General features: G+C 41.6%; 1 protein-coding gene across 10 annotated transcripts in view; it reads right to left on the bottom strand.

The window, feature by feature from the left end:
* GIGYF2 (GRB10 interacting GYF protein 2) overlaps positions 1-18553 on the bottom strand; it is a 76802-nt gene extending 58249 nt beyond the window's left edge. For 7 of the 10 annotated variants that reach the window (XM_064720647.1, XM_064720642.1, XM_064720648.1 and 4 more), the window contains exons 1-4: positions 18448-18553; positions 6258-6337; positions 3545-3674; positions 1286-1381 (exon numbers count right to left, since the gene is read on the bottom strand). In XM_064720647.1, the coding sequence (XP_064576717.1) occupies positions 1286-1381; positions 3545-3674; positions 6258-6298 (267 nt within the window). In that variant the 5' untranslated portion in view covers positions 6299-6337; positions 18448-18553. Of the gene's footprint in view, positions 1-1285; positions 1382-3544; positions 3675-6257; positions 6338-17551; positions 17579-17882; positions 18070-18447 lie in introns of all 10 variants that reach the window. The other 3 variants (XM_064720646.1, XM_064720643.1, XM_064720645.1) reach the window with 3 other exon arrangements.
* Positions 18554-21719: the final 3166 nt, after the last annotated feature.

Below are 21719 nucleotides of genomic sequence, written 5' to 3'. Positions count from 1 at the left end.
TGACAAATCAGAGAGAAACTGCAAAATCAAAAGTTCTGAGAGCCAGCAAGAGGAAACCAGTTCAGAGTCAAACGTCAGAGGCACTTATCCAGAGAAAATGGGTGGTTTTCTCCATTAGGAATCAAATTCAAAGCAAGAGATTTCAAACTACCCAGATCAGTCATCCCTGAAATGGAATCCTTATGGACTTGTTCTCACTCTGATCCATCTCTATGTGGTTACATACCTATAGATACATCAAAGGAGGAGATGAAAAGAAACTGCTTATATACAGAGCAGTTAACAGTACTGCATCTTAATAAATGTTAACAGTCAAAAAACTTCAGCATTTCTCTAAAGAACACAAAACAGGGGCTACAGAACCTAGCCACTTTTGTGATTCTCTGGTTACCAAAGAGAAGGTGGTAAAAACTGTAGAAAATGTCACTGATCTGAAAATTATGCATACTTAAAAAATAGGTAACACTTCCCAGATGGTGATCCTGGATTTAACAACCTGTCTTCCTTCAACAGAACATTGGATAAAAACCATTTTTTCCAATTTAAGACAATAATTGAGCATGGACAGAATTTAAACTTTATGCTGACACAGTATGCTTTCATAATATCTTTCTCTGTGTCCTAGGTTACAATGAAAAGGTGCAACCAAAGGTGTGGATTCTATTAGCATTTCCATAAGCTGTTGAAATAGGTGAGGCAGTGTTCAAAAACTTCTCTGTGACTCATCCCTGGTAACAATCTCCACTAAAGGGCCAGCAAGGTCTCCCATAACCCCATCACTCCCAGAATTACATCACCCACTGTGAGATGCCCCACCCAGGGGAGGAACCAAACATTCCTACCTTTATATAATCTGAGGCTTGGAACACCAGGAGAGCACTACCACTGCATTCTCAGAGGACAAGAGCTCAATAACCACCACTGGACCTCCAGAGAAGGACCAGATCTTCCCACAGGATCACTGCTCTGCCAAAAGCACATCCACCACTCCAACAGGACTGCAGCCACCATTTAATCAGGCTGCTACCACCACCCTGCCCAAAAGGGTGTCAGGTTGTATCCTGACTCTGTCACTTTAAGTCAGAGTTTCTGTACTATTACCTTTATTTTAATTTTCCTATTAAACTGTAGTTCTGACTTGGAATCTCCTGCTGGTTTGCTTTCAAACTAGTACACTGAGATGTCCTAATTTGAAATTTCATTGTTTTTCTTAATGGAAGCATACTCTTTATGATGCCTTTACACTAATAACAATCTTAAGATTAAAAAAAAAAAAAGTACACACCTGTTCTTCTTCTGTAAAAGGTACAAGTGCCAGTGGTGGCAGGGGCTCCTCTTGTAAAATAGGCAAAAATTCCTTATCCAGAAGGTCTGAAGGTATCTGTATAAAAGAAAAAGAGCATTGCACTCCATGCAAGTATTTCCACTTCAGGGATGATGCCACACACACTGATTCAAAACTTTTATTCTTCCAACTCTCTCTCCATCTACTCAGTACTTCCAGTAACTCTTACTGGGGGTGGGTAACTCTGCTGCAAATTCACAACCCTCAGAAAAAAAGTTCTTACAAGCAAGGCATCCAAAGCACCACCCACCAACAAGGCCACAGACATCAGAACTCAAACTTACACATCACTGCAGCTGAAATCTGAAACAAGTGACATTTCATCTATTGCTTTTAACTTCAATACCTTTTTATAGCCAGATTTTTAATTAACAAAACTGCCACCTACAGCACAGAGGTTGTATTTAATTTGAAATAAGCAACTCCAATTTATAACCAACCAGGAGAGTAAAAATATACCAAAAAACCCCAAACTCAAACCAACAAAAAAAACATACAAAAAAAGCCAAGTACAATGAAACTATATGTATAAATTAACTAGAGAAAACATTACTTAAATCAAAATACATGTTAACATTAATTTTGAATCAGAACCTCCATCAATAGCTGCAATCTTGAGGATGTGGACAAGAACCACCAATTACATACACAATATTTGTGAGGCAATGGACAACTGCCTCACAAATATTTAGTTCGTAACACTAAAGAGTTTTTTTCTTTTAGATATATGCTAGCAGAAGTCTTCCTGTTTTCAGTCAGTCTCTCTTTTAATTAGAGATTCAACAGCTTATAAACATTCCTGACATCCACCAGCTGACCTGAACCACTGTCAAGAATCCTTTCAGTCTTCACAACCAGCATCACTCAACACCCTGGAAACGTGTGGATAGCAAAAGAAAGACATACTCTAATCATAATGCCCTTCTGGCAAACACATAGGAAGAAAATATTATTTTGGACCATTCATAACAATCAGAGAACTTCCTGTAACACAGGATATTTGAGGGTTGTTCTGAATCAGCCCCAAGAGCAGAGATCTCAGCATCATCTGACATTACAAACACAAACTGCAAAAACCAGCAACTTCTGACTGGCTGACCTATTCAAGCATAACATGAAGATCTAAATCACAGTTTCCTGAAGTAGAACAGGACAATTCTGCATGTTAAAGCATGGCTTTAAGCTATACCACACTTAACAGACTCAGAAAAATCTCTGACATTCAATGCCCTTAAATCCATGATTTAAGCAATGCAGGGCTCCCAGTATTGTACAAGAAAGTCAGCACAGGCAAGACAGGATAGGAACTCGAAGCTGTGTGTGCACACCTCCATTCCAAGCTCAAAGCATTATCCTGACTTCATTTCTTGCAGCCCCTCCCTCCCCCAAGGGTAAGCTCTCAGGGGAATTCAGACCTCCAAGTCTGCTACAACAATAAACCAACCACTGCCACCAGCTAAAGAAAAACCCAATGTTTACAACTGCAAAATGTACCAATCATTTGCCTGAAAGAGCTCTGAAATTTTGTATCATCTTCTACATCACTGAGAACCCTTGTTCAAAGTGAAACCAGAAGGAAGTTCCTGATTTTCTATACTGCTCTTGCTCATGTCATTGTTTGTGTCCCCTGATTCCCAGAGAAGGGAGCTACCTGAGGACTGCTCTCATTGGGCCAGTCACCTGCTAAAGTGAACTGACTTAAGATGGGATAGAGACCTCTTGCTTTTTTCAGATGATCTGCTCATATCATTTATTGCCTGACTTTGCAGCTGAAACAAATAACTATCATGCACTACATTAAATAAAATCCTACTGAGGCAAGCAAATCTGCACAGCTGCAAGGCGACTTTAACCCTCAGTCATCTGTGGCAGTGAGACTGAATATGGCAATCAGGTCTTTTTGTTCTCTGGGGTACAGGAAGTTACCCCTAAAATGGAAGAAAAAACAAAAAAAATCAAAAACACACACACACACCAAAAAAAATACAAACAAACAAAAACCCCGAAAACATACTGATTCTGGTAAAAGTGCAATAAAACAAGTGCACACATGAAAATTCCCACAATTAGTCCTCTTCAGTCTGGGAGGAAGACTGTGTGATTTCTTTGTGCATAATCATAAAATACAAACAACTATTCCTAATCACAAGACTGTCATTAGGAACACACACACAAGGGCACCTTCCTCTTCTTGCTCACCTTATTATCCTTTAGAAAAAGTGCCAACATTTCTTCTCTCCCATAGCGATAGTCTGCTAGTTTGTACTTGGGCAAGGCCGGAGACAGAGGAGGGGATGTCACGCTCCCGCCACTAGACAAAGCTCGCAGCCTGAAAGGAAGCACAAAAGCAATAAAAATGAATTAAGAATATCTAAACCTGTGCTACCATCCCTCTGCACATTTCCAGATTTGACACAAAATAAATACAATACTGAAAGTAAAGACATGAACAGTTTAACTTCAAAACTCTCAGTGCTTCAATAGGAAGAGTGGAAGAACTTCCCTTGTTTCACTCACAGCCAGGAGAGCAAGAAATAAAAGAATTGCCATGAGCACATCAAGGAATTCAACTTGCCCCAGGAAAACTCTTGTGCTGACTATACAGCAAGCCAGCTATACCCCCCTAAAGCCTTGCCTAAGCTATTCACACAGGCTGCACACAAATCAGTGGGACACCTTAATGACAACAGCTTCCTCTGCCAAGAAAAATTCTTACCATGCTAAAGAGTGCAGCAAATATTAAGCTAAGGAAAGAGTTTATTCAGATGTTTCATCAAGTTTAACAGAACAGCACAGTAAATTTTATAATGAAGTTTCTTCTTGTGTTTCTGTAATCCTTCCTTACCACAAATCCCTTTTACACAAATTAAAATTAATGGCTTTTCTTTTTTGAGAGTGCATGTAACACCTAACTTAGGGTTAAATCAATAAAAGAAAAAATAAAATTAAAAAAAAAGATATGTACAAAATACAGTGACACTACTTCAGAGACACTTGAAGCAGCAATCTAATAAATCTGATTTATGGTATCAGATAAATATGCTAATACATTTGTTCTCATCCCACACAGGAAAGTTACTTGACTTCTTGCAGGTAGCACCTTACTGCTGTACATTATGCCCATTCTGCAGGTGAATTCGTCTCATTCTACACAGGCACTTCCTCAGCTACCCAAATCCTTGGTATCTTTAAGTGTGAGGAATGTTTTACAAAAGGTTATGTGTGTAAAGAAACAAAACCCTGCTGATTTTCTTACATTCTGTCTGATGAGCAACTTAGACAAGTAGAACAGTAAAAGCTCTTCTCAGCAATCAAAAAATCCTTGGCAGGGAAGTAGCTCTAAATGAAAACAGTGATTCAGAGACTACCTTTCACCTAATTATTGAAACATGCTTCGATTTGTTTTATTGTCCTTTAAACAGAAAAGAAAAAACCATTTGTAAGTCAAAAGCTGATTTTATTTCTTTAGTTTGGTGCCACCCCGTGGCAGTTTCTCTACATAACCACTTCCAAACTGTGCCTGCAGAAGAATTATTTAAAGGATTTGATGGCTCAGTGCAACGTTCAACACAATCAGATCAAACGTGACCCAGAGTCTCACTGTTAAGTGACACAGCAGCTTATGTCACAGTCATGACTATACCACAACCCAAAAGAAAATTTATAAATCTTCTGTTCCGTTATTCCTGTAAAAATACACTAAAATTCACTGAAGTATAATATATGTTTCCATATATTCCACCTAATCTAATCTGGTTTTTAAACTAACTGGAGACTCACTATGACAGTCCCCTCACTGTGACACAGTTAATTAAGTTGCTGTTGAAATATTTGCTTTTTTTAGCATTGTCTTCCCCCTTCTTTTTTTAATATAACTTTGGCTTCCATCCATCAAGAATGTAATCATGTCTGTCTTACACTGAAGAGCACTCCAGCACAAGATATCTGCCTGGTGGTATATTTATAGATATTGATAAATTCATTCTTTAACCTTCTTTCATTCTAACAAAATAGACTGAGCTCTCATTGTTTCACAGGCTGCAAATCATGTCTTGCTTCTTCACTGAATTCTCTCCAATTTCTGTATATTGTGTATAGAAATGTGTCAGCAAAAGTGAATGTATTCAGGAACAGTTCTATCACATGCTCTGCAGCACTGTATTTCCTATAACCACCCTGCATTCCCATTCACACACTTGGACACCAAACACTGCAGAAACCACACCACTCACAATTCTTGTTTGTAACTGAACTCACCAATACTTTACCAAGAAACTGGAACAAATACTGAATTACCACACCTGTGCAATTGCTCTTGCACAAAAGCCAGGACAATGCAGGCCAGACAAGCTGTAAAACTAACAGCTGACAAAATTATGTGACAGCATGGATTCCCTTGAACACAACAGCTCTCTTTTCCTGACACTTCTCAATACAAGCGTGCAGGACACTGACACAAAACTCTCATTTTTTCCCATATTCCATACAGGGATTAGGTTCTTTAAAACTGGGAAAAGAAAAAGCTTGCTTAGCTATAGATTTAAGTCTAGTGAGGAGAGTTTAAGAACTTCCTTATTAACATTCATCACACAAAGACTGCACAAGCTCATCTTCAATTATTCTGTGCATACCTCTGAGATCATAAACATTATTCCTCCTTCAAACGCTTGGCAGCAAGGTAAATATTATGCATTAACATAACAAAAAACCCAACTCAATTCCTACACAAAGCCAATTCACAAAATGAAGACTCATTTTATAACATTGCTTTAGATCACAGGCCAGGGACTGAGGGGAAACAGGACACAACAAAGATACTGTATCCCATTTAGCCCCATAATCAATTCTGCTCCAAAGGAAAAAAAGTCCTTTTAAACAAGTTCTGGAGTCTGACAAAATAGACAAAACTTACCATTCAGGCCCAAAGTTAAGTGTCTGAGTTTCTGCTGCCATTTTTTCCTGTTCTATTCCTCTTTTTTAAAAAGTGTGAACCTGAAAAATAAAAATATTTATTATGAAAACAGCTGGATTGATACAGTGCTTCACAGATTAATTTAAAATACAAAAGCACACCTGGTCATGCAAAGAAGTGAAAAAACTGACTACACTGATTTTTTTTTTTTAAGGAATCCATTTCAGCTTTCCAACACAGATTGATTTAGTAATATAGGAGCAACTGCATCAAGATTTCTTCCCTAAATCCCTCTTTTAACAGCTCGAACAGGACACTGGATTAGGGTGTCTGAGGAAACAATTTGTACAAACACAGAGAACTTGATGCATAATCCTCTTCTCCAAGAACAGTAATGCTTAATTAACAGAATTGCTGCTTCCTGACAATTACAAGAGGATAAAAACCCCACTAGAATTACAGCAAGACAGATTTGCCAGCTGAGTGGCAGAGTATTCAAGAATTTTCCACTGCTCATTCTTGAAAAATAAGCCTTCTAAAGATTGGGTACATCCAATGCTACCAAATACTCCAAAATTCTGCAGGCAAATGACAGCATTTCTTTCATTCTTGGTTCTATTAAGCAGAAGAAATGCATAACTTCAGACTTCAGCTGATTTCATTGCTATTAGCCAAGGTAACCCCTGCAGACACCAGGAAGGCTCAAGTCAAGTTCCTACATATCCAGAGTGTATGGACAAGAGCAGATGAAGCCATACAGGAGGGAAAGAACAAGACTTCAATAGAAAAATAAAGGGAATATGGCCTTTTCAAATCCCTAAATTACTTCCTTTTCAATGACATAATGAAAAAATACTTAGAATCTGGTAGGAAAAATACAGCAAGAAGTGAAAATACTAGTTACTGCTGACCAAAAGCCACTTTCACCTATGCCACTCCAGGACTCTCTAAAAGCCAACAGATTACAGCATGATGACAAGACCACCACATTCAAAAAGCTTTTCCCTAAGAGAACCAAGTCCAGCCCAGGCAGTTCTGGAGAAATGCCCTTTCATGCCATAAATGCAGCTCCTCTTTCCTTCCAGCAGCTGCCAAATCCAAATCTTCAGAGCAAGGTAGGTTGGTTTTTTAAAAACCAAACACACTGTAGGTAAAGCCCAAGAAAAAGAAGAATTTAAAGCATCATCTTCAGACACTGGTTGATCAGACTTCAAGAACCCATAATGTCAGGGAGGGAACTCTGCTGTATCAGAACCACACCCCTCAGCAGATCCAGGGACTAAATAAGGAACTTCATGAGTTTGTCTATACTTTGCATGAAAAGGTGATGAAAAAGAAAAACAAAATCCAGGGAGATAGAGGTGGAAAGGGCGTTACTGAAAAAAAGCAAGACAAAACTAAACAAAGGAAGCTTTTTTCCCCTTCTATTTATTCCACAGAAGTAATAATATTAAAGAAAATAAATCAAGATTCTCAAAGCAAGAAGATGACAAAATATGCTAAAATGAAATATGCTAAAATTGCTTGAGCAGATTTTACCCAAATACTCTGGGCATAAGATTACAAATGCTTATAAACTCCCTGCAGTCTAAACTCACCAACTAACATTTGGCTTGTGTATTTTAACAACATGCTGTATCTTCTTTATCCCATACACAAAGTAATTTATATACAAATCTTAATGGTTTTATTCTCACAATCATTCTAGATAATTAAATGGAATTTTCCCCACTAGCTGCACCAGAAGCTAATACAAAGATACCCAGATATTCGCCCAGGCCTAGTCTGAGATGATTTTGGTCTGATCTGAGTTGCCTTTTTGAAGCAGCTTACAGCTCCTGAGAACATTCAAGCCATATCCATTCACCATCCAGCATATCAAAATGTAAGGTGAGGTACCCAAAGCCAGCATGCAGCAGCCACAAGAGAAAATATTGTGGGGCAATTCAAGTAAACCATCATGCACACTGGGCAGAGAGAAGCCTCTAACACAATTCCTAGCACCCTTAATTGGATGGTTCCCCCCACCTCCTGCAATGCCTGTAATCCTGCTGGGGCTGGCGTGGGGTGGAGAGCTGTCAGATCAATCCATGGGCATCACCAGGGAACCTGGATCTCTAACTCCAAACATCACAGCTAGTCCAGTATCAGTAACACCAAACAGGCTGCCACTCAGGGTTAAACAACAGCAGATACAAGGACAAAGCACTAAAACTCACTTAGGATCAAACTGTTCACTGGCACTGGACCCACTTGGCCCCACTCTTCAGCCTCTGTGTTATCTTCCCAAAAAACTGAGGATGCTGTGTCATGTTTCTCTACTAGACTTCTAAGCAGTTTAGTACCTACAAGAACACTAGTCTCATCCTAGTGAGCTGCTGAATGGCTTCCCCTATCCCTCATTTTGGCCACCACACTTTCTTTGTGAACTCTTCCTCTTCTGTATGGCTTTCCCTATCCCTCATTTTGGCCACCACACTTTCTTTGTGAACTCTTCCTCTTGCACTCAGGTAAGTTATTCCACCCCTAAAAGTTCTGACTGCATGAATTTTGAACTGAAAACAAGACAACTGTAAGTGAATGAAATTGTACTGGATACATCCCCTCTGAAACAGAATAAAACAGACAAGCATGTGATCTGAACAGATGTGACAGGTGAAATGAATAGTCAACATTACCCACAAAAAAAACACACACGAAAAAGAAATTACAGGCAAGTTTGGGAGAAAAATATTGGACAAGAGACAGCCTGAAAATGGGCAATGATTTGGGAGGGGGAGGGCAAAGAACAGGGCAAAGGCTCAGGAAAGCTAAGACAGCAAGTGCACCACAGGAAAACACTGCAGCCACATGAGAGCAGATGAAACAAAGGGAGGGGAAAGCCTGTGCTGCTTCTGCTGCCTCTCCAAGTGGCAGCCAAAGGGCAGAGCACGGAGAGCAAGCTGAGAGGAGCCCGTGACAGTGACTGCAAACCACACCTGGCTCCTGTGCACGAGAAGCTGCACGAACTGGAAAGGCAAGTTGGAGTGGACAAGGCAGCACTCGCACCACAGGAGGAGAAAGTCAGGGTGGAGCAAGAAAAAGGATGAGGAATTCAGAGACAGGAATGAAGGATCAGGTCACAAACTTCACACCTTTTGCATAGCCAAAATGGTAAACTTATCACATCTTTATTATCTAAATCATTTTTCTGGGTCTTAAAATTCAGTATTAATAACAGAAATGTTGATTTTGGTATTTATTAAAATGCTGCTTCCTTATTAATCAAGGATGGCAAATTACAAAAACAACATATACCTAATATTTCCTCCTTGATATAATTTGATGAGGGAAAAGCCCTTTTCTGAACAGCTAGTTTTGTGTGTTGAAGTTTTCTACAAATCAAAGGTTATTCATCCAGGAATAATCTCCACACTACAGATTTTGTATGGGGAGAGAGCACACAGCCAGCCCCAAGCTGAAGCAAGAAAGTGAGGCAATATTCTGATAGTGGCAAGTTAACAGCACTGCTTGGCCAAGGCAGCTACCTGGTGCTTCCCACCACCCCTCCAAACTGCAACGTTTTTCCAAAGTTTTCTTCAAATAAGGTTGATACTTGATCGGGGTGCCAGTGCAACCCAACAAACAGTTGGGGTTTTCCTGCATGTCTTTAGGGGAAAATGGAATTAGGACCCTATTTTCCAGAGGTGACAGCCACAACCAGCCACTGACCTGCCATCAGCATGCAGGAGTGAAAAGAGAAGAAACCACATCAACCCCACCAACAACCTGCAGGCTGGCAAGGGGAAAAAACCCTATTTTTTAAGCTGTTTAGTACTTTAAAAATCAGAAGTCCACCCTGTGAACAGACACAAACTATAATCTAATAACATGAAGCCTTTAAGTGGCTTTCACTCCCAATTAACAGGTAATATCACACATGCAGAAGCTGCCATCAGCAACACTCATTTCACTGCTTACTTTAGGAACAATGGTTATTCTACCAAGCTTACAGTTTCTTAAATTATTTTTCAAGCTCACCATTTAGTACCTTACAAAAGTATTAAAGCTCTCAAGTACCTGCTACAGACACAGGCCAGAACTTGATTCTACTAGCTAGATTTATGTGTTAAAATGTGCAAGATGTTCCAGTTGAAGGCATACAATTACTGTGGCACGTTTTGCCCATAAGCTCAGGTATCTTATTTAAAACATACAGTTACCTAAATATATAAATAACTAGTCAAAAAGCTGTTTTCAGAGATTTGAAATATCAAAACTACCACATTCTCCAGGCTTTGCTCAAGCTCACATAAGAAAATTAAGGTTCATGTGTTACTGATGGGCACCTGCATAAAGACTTTCAGGCAATGCTGAATTCCTACATTTCCATCACAGAACTCCCTCAGCTAGTGGCACATGACTATCTGTCTCACCAAGATGTTCTGGGTAGAGACTACCAAGAGAGAGGTTCTTGGCATTCTAAGTTAAGCCCAGGCAATGGCTGCATTCAGGTCTGACCATCTCATCTTTTCTGCAGACAAAAAAAAATTTAAATATTTGGACTGTCATTGTAATTTATAGCTTTGGGGCCACTGCATGCTTAGGTTTTTAATTAACTTTGGAAACCTAAACCTTGAAAAATATATATACCACTGATCCTTTCTATACACAGCTATTTTATTTTTAAGTGGCCTACTCTTTAATCAGAGATGTTTAAGAAGAAAAGTATCCTTTCCTTTCAAGATAGTTCTGTTGCTACTGAAGGTCTGAAAGTGTCTTTTAAACCCAGAAACTGGATGAAAATGTGAGAACCAAAGACCACAACAGAAATCCAATATGAGCAGTCTTAAGTGCAAGGAAATGGGTTGTCCTTAAGTAAATGTGGAGGAGGAATTTAACAGCAGTGTTCCACCATTCAACAGCAACATCACATCAAGATGAGAAAACTTCACCTTCCACAAGCAAGAAAACATTGCACAGGCAGCCACCAGAGCTGGCTAATGTCAGTGCCAGTAACTGGGTTTTTAAAAAAAATTAACAGGTTCACTGAAAAATTAATGCTGATTTTCTCTAATTTTTGAAATATTAAGGATGATCCACAACTGCATGGAAGCCACCTTGGAAGTGCAATGGTAAACAGGATGACTCAGGTGGCCACACAACCTGTTTGATATTAATCACTGGCTAAAGCAGACAACACTGATTAAAGGACACTGACATAATTAAGGCCAGGCAACACAGATTTATGGAAGACATGCAATCAAAATATACTTTTGGAAGAACAGAAAAGTCATTGCTTGAGCAAGTAGATAAAATTTAACTTTTGCAGGACATTTCAATTCAGTAGAATGTTAAAAAGGACAAAATCATTTAGAACCACACAAAAAAAAAATCTCAAATCATCACAACCTAAGTTTTCTTCTCTTCTAAAGAATCTACAACAACACATCTCAGAACAAAATTCTAAAAACCAACTAAGAGGTAAGAAGCTATCTTCTACAGTATGTAACATTGGCCACAAAACTTCTAAAACCTAAGGATGACAAACATGGATATGGTAAATAATGGAAATGACACATCATCAATTGTACCACCATGAATTATTCAGTGACTCAGTCCAGTACAGCAGGTTGCACTGAATAAGGCAAAGTCAAGAGACTCACAAGCAGAAAACACAGGTCATATATGAGAAATATAAAACTATTCTGGAAAAACACAGTCCTGAAAACATGCTGAGATGCATTACATTAATCAATTTTAAAGGAATATATGATACAAGATTGACTAGAGAGCTAACAAAAACCACTTAACCCAGGAAAACAAAAATGCAGAGTAAATATACACCAAATTTTACCACTGAAGTGATGCTGTGTCTCTTCTGTTCTAAGAGGCAAAAGAGCTGTAAATCAGGTGTTCAAAAATTGATAGAATCTGACAGACATGCCTACAGTGAGAAGAAAAAATACCAACAGCACACTAAAGCTCTATTTATTAAGCTTTGAGAAAAAATTAAGTATCTTAGTCTGTAAATGATCACTCAGGTAAAAACATCAGACGACCCAAATTTATTCAGTGAAGGGACTGAAGAAAGATATCTGGAGATAATCAACAAAGTTACCTGGTTTTAGATCAATGTGAAAATATTTTCTAATAAGTAAGTTCTAGTGTAAACAGAAAATTATTCAGAGAAAAAAAAACTATTAGTCACATTATACAAGATGCCAGCCAAGTCACAGGAGTCCCTTCTGGCTTACCAAACCTGATTCCTGATAAAGGCATGAATTTTCCAAGGCCTATCTACCCACATGCCAGAAAGTTCTTCCTAAGGGAGCAGTGTCCAAACCATCCACTTCTCCAGAAACTGTGCCTCTATTATTACACTTACATTTCTGGATCTCTTGAAGTCTTATAACCTCCCTGTCTCAAACCCTTGCCAAAGTATTTCAATCTCCTGGCAATTTCTGATCAGAAATTGTCCATGCCTACCTCAAACAGCACTTTCAAACTGGCACTGCCCTGCTCACTGCACAGGGGCACCTGAAGCTTCATGGAGCACCTCAGCTTGCAGCATGTTGCACCCCAGTCAAGCAGGACAAACACAAGCAGCCCTTCAAGCACAGAAGTGACACAAGAGACTAAAGACCTACACTCCTCATAACCAAATCAAAAAACAATTGAGAACATGAAGTGACACAACTCAAGATGTTCTCCTCCTTTCCTACCTACTATTGTGAACTTGGTGGTTAGATGTAGGCTGGAGAGTTTCCACTTCTTGCCTCACCTGCACACAGCCAAAAGTGAACACTTTTCCCAGCTCCCCCACCAGAACACAGCGTGACCTCCACCTTTATTTTATTACCAGACACCAGTGATTAAACTCCAAGCAGAGCCAGGGAACCACACCCTTGGCCTTGCCACTGGCTGGAACACAAATGCTTCTCATTCCAAATCCTAACCCAAAATCCTGCCAGAGCTCACTTCCCAGCTTAAAAAAAAAAAAAAATAAAAATCACTTTGACATCTGCCTACCTTGTACATGGAAAACTTGCTGGTAGATAACTATTTCACCTGTGCCCTTCCACAAGGCATTACAGATCAAGATGCCAAGTGTATCCAGCTGCTCCCCAGTCAGAAGCCAGACTGTGAATGCAACCAAAACCCCTCTCCCACTCACATTATATAGCCCAAACATACTTTCAAAGTGGAAGAACACAGCTTCAGACTACATTCACTGACACCAACCACCGAATTAACAGACCTGGGCTGCTGACAGGTTCAGGGGTTCATTTTTAACATGTCATTTAAATAATCAGCTTCTTTGGGCTTTGGATAGTCTCTCCCTCCCCTCCAACCCCGTTCCTTAAGGTTGCCTGCTCATGCAGTTCTGAGACATCCTAAACTTCAGGAAACAAACATCCAACAGTGAGTGTTTAATAAAATATTCTAACAGAGAGAATCAGCATGTCTATCAGACTATATACTACACATGAACTGTGATACTTCTTAATAGCATATCCATTTTTGCAAAATTTGCCCAAAAAATTCACTTCTTTTGATCCAAGAATTATATATTTGTAAATTGACTTGTGATGTTAGCCTGATCCTGGCCTTAGTACTCTTAAAACTTAAGTGTTACAGAGAAAATCACATATGCAGATGATTCAGCATTAACTAAGCCTACCATGAAAGCTTCCACTGCTTTTAATGGTGGTTGAATGGGGCATCTGATCTATTGAGTCAAGTTATGAAATGTTTTTACATAAAAACCTTGCCATATGCTATTCCATGATCAGCCTCACTCACTTTCTGTCACACTCAGTCTAACACTGACGTCAGCCCTGCTTTGTGCAGGAGGCTGGAGCTCACAACCACCAAAGGCTCTTCAACTAAATCATCCTCAGATTCTAACACACATGGCTCAAAAAAATCACTTTATAAATCCATGACTTGCCAGCCAAACCAACTCCTGCCACACGACATTCTGACTCTAAGGCTGAAGGCACATAAATTCAGCTATTCAGCTCTCTATCATCACAAACTTCACCCAAAGTCATCTCTGCAGGGTCCAGAGTGCATCTCCTCCTTGTTTCTTCCAGCCTGAACCACCACACATGGATCCCATCTGCTTTCACCCAAACTGATCAACCATGGACATCCAGAGCCTCTGAGTGTCCCAGCCACACAAACCAGTATCTTTAACATAAAATACTCCTAACAGAATGCAATTTACATGTATTGTCAGGAAGAGAAGGAACATAAACTGTTTCATTGTAACCAGAACCTGAAACAGGAATTTCTCTACTGAATATAAAGGACAAAATTTCAAGTAACAAAACACAAACTGCAGTGCATCATGCTTACTTTCACTGGAATAGTAACTATTTAACAGTACAAAAATATCTTTCTAAACAGTTTTTAAACTGTATATGTAAGCTTGTTTATCTGTTTATAATGACAAACTACATATACAAGCAGACTTACTAAAGCCATCACGTTATTGCTCTTTATTTCCCTAAAATTTTTAAACATATGGCCAAAAAGAGAATTATGATAATGCACTGTTTTAATAACTGAGATGATCAAAAATTAGTGAACCAGAAAGCAGTCAATAACACAGTAATTTAAAACAATTCTCTAAATATCCATCAAAAACTTTCACTGACCTACACACTCTACAACCTCTACAAAGCTCATGGGATTCCTTCTGCTTTTCTCATAATCCTGAGGTCTACATATCCAGCTTCTATATATTACAAGCTTTAAGGATTACAGGAGAGGCTCACTCCTGGAAAAACACACTTTGATTTCATGCTTGGGAAAAAGCTCAGATGCATCAAAACAATTCTATGCATCCTTCCCATTTAAAAAAGAAGAGAGGCAAAGAATGATTTCAATGGCACCCTAGTTTCCCATGCAGGCATCAAGCCATCTCTACAGTGTCTAAATTGAAGGAATGCTTAATCACCTTTAGAGGAAATGGAATGAAAGCCCTCCCTCTGCAAAAAGAGAAGTGGACACGTTTTGTAACCAACACACAGAACAATCTCAGCTCCTAACAAAGCAATGCAAAGACCTCAGCCTGCTACAATCTCCAGCTGCCATCTGAGCTAAACATAAAAAAATAATGGCATTAAACATGCCCATGATGAACTGGTTATATATATCCACACACATATTGCCACCAACCACAAGAGGGCCAATGCATACAGACCTTGTCCCTTAAAGCACTTAATTCTTAGTTCCATCCATAACTTAGGCACACCTTGAGCAAACTTGCTACATTTTCTCACTTCTGGTGATTTTCAAGCCAGATCCTTTATGCAAACAAAAAAAAAAACGTTCTGGAGTTGAGAGCAAGAGATACAAGGAGAGGCTAAGCTGGGCAGGAAACCGACTTTGTTGCCAAAAGAGCAAACCCCGTCCCCCTGCAGCATTTCACACACCTTGCCTTTCAAATGTCACTCAATTAAAATAAATTGATGAGAAAACCACACAAAGCAAGAGTCCCTTTCAAGGCAAATGCTTCCTCAGTAAACAAAGAAAAAGGTTTCTCCTCACCAAAGCATCCAATGGCTCTCTAGGAAGCTCTGTAGGGAGAAGGCTCCCTTGCTCTGCCCCATGGCTCTATCTATAATCATGAATTATAAATAGTTTATCTCCACTAATCTTTGAGCAGCAGCACTGAAGGGGGAAAAAGTAAGAAAAAAAGAAAAATTAAGAAAAAACTGCTAGGAAATGGATTGTTTTTCCCTAAATCAGACTATGAGAGAATTTAATACCATACTTTGAAGAGTCCTAGGGAAGAATTTTAAAGACCTCAATGAAAGAATAAGAATCATATATATGACAGTTACCTGAACTTGCAAGACCAGACAAAAGTAGGCAAAATGAGATTTCACATTCTTAGTGATTAAAATACATAAAGGGGAAAGCACAGATCATAGTGCCCAGCTCACCTTCATCAGTTACTCTGAACCACGTTTTCCCTTCCAGGTTAAATAGAAACCTTTCAGCACAGAGATGTACCAGCAAAGCCTTCAGCCACTCAGCTGTCCCAGCAATTTGTTCCATGGGACTCTGACATCTAGGGCTGGTTTTATCTTAATGAAGTATCTATAGATCTTAAAAAACTACTGATTTTTTCTTACATTCAGGTATGAGGAACTCCAGTGACAGAACTTCATCCAGACATGGGATACACAGAGGTGCTTAGTCACAATTCCTTAATAAAACCCAAAACCTACTTTGCACTCCCTTTTTAGGTTTTTTCCTCAACTGAGGAGTAAAACTTGAGGGCTTTGTAATTAATTTTTTCCTTCAACTGTCTATTTACAAGCATTTTTTTCACTTACATAATCACAGGGACTTTAGTTTTAGTTTACTATATGTTTTAGAAACACAAGCAAAAACGCAAACAGAAGCACCTGAGGATATTTTACAATCATCCAGGTCAACACCTGTAACAAAAGTAAGAGTCCAAGTTTTCACTGTGGTACCAATTTTTTTAAGCACCCTGTGAAACAAATCATTGCTGCTCCAAAATCACATTATATTTTAATTCTGTGCTCCTGCTTTGAAACACAGGCTCCAGAAAGCATTCAGAAAAAGGCCCAAAAGAAATACAGTGAGCAGGTGTCCCCAGGCACGTTCCTGTACCCAGGGGCTGGGAGAGCCTGAGAAGCTCCTAAAACCATTCAACCCCAGTATTTACACCCAGTATTGCCAGATACTGGAGCACTTTATCAAAGTCTCAAAATAAGAGGTGACATCCAACTTTCAGGGCTAAAATTCTGCCTTCTCTTTAATCCAGCAAACTATTAGACAGAAACTTTATTTTTTTTAATCACACATTCATTCAGGAATTAACACCAGGCACACAAGCACTGATACCAACTGACTGGTACAACTACATGAACCTGGGGAGCAAAGCAGGGGCAGATGGGGCCCTGGACACTCCACGTTTCTGCTGGCACCCCCAGGATTAATTAGGTCACACATTTTTACACCGGCATCAGCTAACTGCTCAAAGGATACCTATTCAAATGCATGGCAAGAAAACCAACACCTCATAGCAATAATACTCTTATTATCCACTGCAGTCACCGTCCAATAACAAAACTTAAAAAATAGCAAAACAAAGCTTTTGTTGGTGACAACTGCAACCAATTTTGTTTACAAAGGTTTCCAATTATCACACTGTGCATCAACCAAATGCTCCATTCACAGAACAGCAAATTAATTTTTGTTTATTAAAGAGTTTCTTAAGAACAAAAGCAACCAGCAGAATCATAAGAAAAAAAATTCACACGTACTTTCCAGGAACTTGCCCAAGTCAGCTCCTGAAGCAAGAAAATAAAATGTGCAGCAAGAAGTTAGAGGAATATAATCAGAATTCAAAAGTCCTTTTCCCATCCACCCAAGCAAACAGATATTCAAGAATGACAGTAAAAGCAGCACACCACGAACGTTGAACTGAATGTTACTGGGGGAAACGTGGATTTTTATTCCAGGAGCACTACTTGGCAATACCTCCTTTTGGCCTACACCTTGTCCCAATTCAAAGCGCAATCAGAGAGAACTGAAAAAGCCGTAAGTACTCTGTTGACACTGAAACTACTTGTCTTGGATCAATAGCAAACGTACACAATTGTGATCGATGCTTTCTTCAGCCTGCCAAGGCTCCTCCAGTCAAACACTGCCGGTCACCGCTGCTCCCAGCACCCTGCTGCCTGCGCGGGGGAAGGCTCGGAGCTCCCTCCTTCCTCGGCCACAGTAACCCGACAGGGCCGGCCGTGCTCGAAGCGGGGCTCACCGCGGCGCTGCCGCTGGGCTGGGAGGGGACGAGCGAGTTCACAAGGGTCAGTGCGAGGGGAGACGGCCCCGGAGGGCGCTGAGGAGCGGCGGGCGCCCCGCCGCCGCCTGACAAGTACCAAGGACCCGCATGGAGAGCTCAAGGCCCGCTCGCCCCATCTCCAACGACCCCTGCAGAGGCCCATGGGGAGCGCAGGGGGGCCCTCCAGGCGCACCCCCCCACCCCCCTGGGCGGCCTCGCCTCCCGGTTAGGCCGCGGGGCGCCTCGCTGCTGCGGCAGCCGAGGCGGACGGGAGCCGCCGGCAGGGCCGGTAGTCGGGCGGGGCGCGCGGCGGCAGGGGCGTGGTAGGGACGGCCGGGGCAGCGGCGGGGCCGGGCGGCGGCGGGACGGCGTTACCTGCGCTCCCGGGCGGAGAGTCCCTCACAGCCGCGGCGGCTCCTCAACCCAACAACACAAGATGGCGGGTGCGCCGCCACGCAGCGTCACGTGAGAGCGAGGCCCCACCCCCAGGCCCCGCCGCGAGACCCGGATGAAGCAGCGGCTCTTCCCGCCCACCCCTTCGTGTGACGTCATCCTGGAGCGGGGCGGGCCTCCAGCGCCCCCTGCCGGACACGCGAGGGCGCCGCAGCGCCACCCCCGCCCCTGCCCTCACAGCCCTGAGGGGAGATGGGGAAGGAGGGACATGGCAGGGACGGGGGTACCCGCGCCTCCCGCCCTGCCCGATCCCCCGGTAATCAAATCACTGCCTCAGTTCCCTTTGCACTCCACACCTTGAGTCCTGTGTCCAGTTTTGGGCCTCTCAATGCGAGAAGGATGTTAAGGGGCTGGAGCATGTCCAGAGAAGGGAACGGAGCTGGGAAGAAGGGAACCAGTCTGACGAGGAGCAGCTGAAGGAGCTGGGGAGGGGCTCAGCCTGAGGCTCAGGGGGCCCTTCCTGCTCTCCACAACTCCCTGTGACAGGAGGGTGCAGCCGGGGGATGGCCTCTGCTCCCAGCGAACAGGGGACAGGACAGGAAAACATGGCCTTTAGCTGCAGCCAGGTGAGTTTAGGTTGGACACTAGGTAGAAATTCTTCACAGGAGGGGTGATTAGGCATTGGAAGGGGCTGTCAAGGGAGGTTGTGGAGTCACTGTTTCAGGAGGTGTTCAAGGAGTACCTGGATGTGGTGTACTCGGTGCCCTGGTCTGGTTGACAAGTGGGGATCAGTCACAGGTTGGACTCGATGATCTCAGAGGTCTTTTCCAACCAGAATGATTCCGTGATTCTGCCACCCTCCCGCCACTATCTCACACACACAGCAGCGCACTGTGGCTCCCAGCCTTATCTGTTTCTTCTGTGTGGTTCCATGAGGCAATTCAGCTTTATCAGTAGCCGCGAGAATCTCTGTGAGGAGCCACCGTGTGTGAGCACTCTCAGTGCCCAGGCACTGGACCCGCTCTCGCCCGGGCACTGGAGGAGCCCTGAGGCCGCTTTGCCGTGGGAGTCACCCTGGGAGGCAGCGGCAGCTGCTGTTGCTGCTGACAGAAAAAGGGCATTAGATGATACATATTTTGACTCTTCTGATGGAAAAATCAGGAGCTCAAGGCAAACTTTCTTCAGCTAAAAATACCAGTTTATTTTTAGTCCCCAAACCCATATTAGTACATGAGGCAGAATAGCCCCATGTGGTTCCTTCAGCGTAAAAAACTATTCTTGGCTGTTACGCATTGCTGAAGGTATAACCGTTTTCAGCTGAAACAGTTTCACTCTAATCATGGTGTCAGCCACAACCCATGTAGCTTTCTACATCCTCTTCTAGGTGAATAAATACTTGTCATTGTGTACTGAATGACAGCCAAAAATGATGCAACAGTGAATACTAGTGATTCTTATGAGCTAATGGGTTGAAAGCCTGTAATTCTTGGGGCTTATTTTTAGCTGAGAGCAACATAGGACTACCTCACCCAAAAAACCTAGAATGGAATTTCTCCATTAGGAGGCTGGTATGGAAAAGCAAAGCTCCCTAGAAAAGGGCTGGCCTCTGATAAGCTGCATTCAATCCCCCTGGTTGTTGTCACACAGCTTGAGCCAATACTAATAATGATAAAGAGAGGGAGGGAGGGAGACCGTGCTGCATTTCAAGCTTTCAGTGAGAACTTCCAATTTAATTGCAGAAGCAGCTGTGCCTTGTTATTCTACTTATCAAATGTGAGTTTGAGCACTCAAAAATATTTTCACATGCTCTAAGACAACCTTTATCTGAGATGGAAGATGTTTAGCACTTGTGGAAATTTTTTTTATCCCAGTTAGCACAAACATTATATTACTGAGACCAAAAAAAAAGAAAACCTAATTTCAAATTCAATAAGCATCTGAAACATTCCTCATCTGCAGAACTTGGCATTTCTGTAAAATACCTCAAGGAAACTCAGATGACAATCTTTTGGTAATAGCAGATGCATCTTAAATCTTCCACAATTCATTCAAGCAGAACAGAGAGAATCTCATGAAAATTCAAGACTGTACCCGTGCGGTAAAATTCCTGCATGGCTCAATGACAGAATGTCAGCTGATATTGTGTTGGTGTGAAATCACCCCAGCAGCCAGTCTGGGTACCAAGGGCATGATGTACTTCAGAGCCCTGGATTACTGTGCCAATTCATTCACACTATTAAAAACCCAAGTGCAGGGAAGCAGCATTCCCAACATACTATAAACTTTCCTTACTAACCCCTTGTTTTCAGCCATTCTGGCTTGGAGGCAGGAGCCCGCGTCCCTCAGTACACTGGTAAGGCTATGAACATAGAGCACAGCTTTGAAATGAGAAATAATGATCACAAAGCAGCCCAGAAGGATGTGTCACAGTTATGTTTCCCCTTGCCACTCCTGCATTTTGTTACTTGGAAAAGTGGTTCCCCTGTTTGTTGAAATAACCAGGGATTTTGTCTGGGAAGAATCAATATGTTCTCAGCAGCCTGTTTTCCATGCCCTCATTTGTCACATCCCTAAAAATAATGAAAACAGCAACAAAGCAGGCAAACATCCAACTGCAGTTTTTAAAGTCAGTCACTTCAATGCATCTGTCACCTCAGGTGGCTTGTGCTGAAAGACACAATACCACAAACAAGCTGCTACTTCTGCAACACTCAATTACTTTTAGATGTCTTGGATTTATTTGGACACTCCCATAAGGTTAAAATGTTATTTTGTCTCCTTAGTCCTCACAGATAAACCCCGAACCTTGAGCCAGGAAGAGCTTGATCACACCATTTCTCTTTCTCTCTGCTGTGACCACTCTGAGCTCTTTAGGTGAGACTTCCTGCTGCCACAGGCTGTCCCTTGCAGCCAACAGCAATGACTGTGACAGGAGCATCCTTGAGAAATCCACTGCAATCTGAGCATCCAGACAGGCTGAAACCACCCTTGGGGGTGGCTGAAGTGCTAGTGCCTCCTCTATTGTACTTTGCCTACTCTGGGGAAATGTAACGTTTTTGTTAAACAAAATCCCTTCAGGGGTCAAGGACTACCTGAAGTTTCCATTCTAGATGAATGAAACACATGAAATACTTGAGGAAAGCGATTGTCCCTTCTGAGAAAGACTACTAAACACAACAGGTTTTTCATCGAGCTCCTCTACTTGCCATCACCGACTTAAAAGTCACTTGTGGCATGTCAGAAATACCAGAGAG

The sequence above is a fragment of the Zonotrichia leucophrys genome, chromosome 9 (assembly GCF_028769735.1).
Source record: "Zonotrichia leucophrys gambelii isolate GWCS_2022_RI chromosome 9, RI_Zleu_2.0, whole genome shotgun sequence".
In the NCBI taxonomy this organism is placed as follows: Eukaryota; Metazoa; Chordata; class Aves; order Passeriformes; family Passerellidae; genus Zonotrichia; species Zonotrichia leucophrys.
The sequence above is the reverse complement of the archived record's forward strand: the minus strand, read 5'-3'. Positions and strand labels throughout refer to the sequence as shown.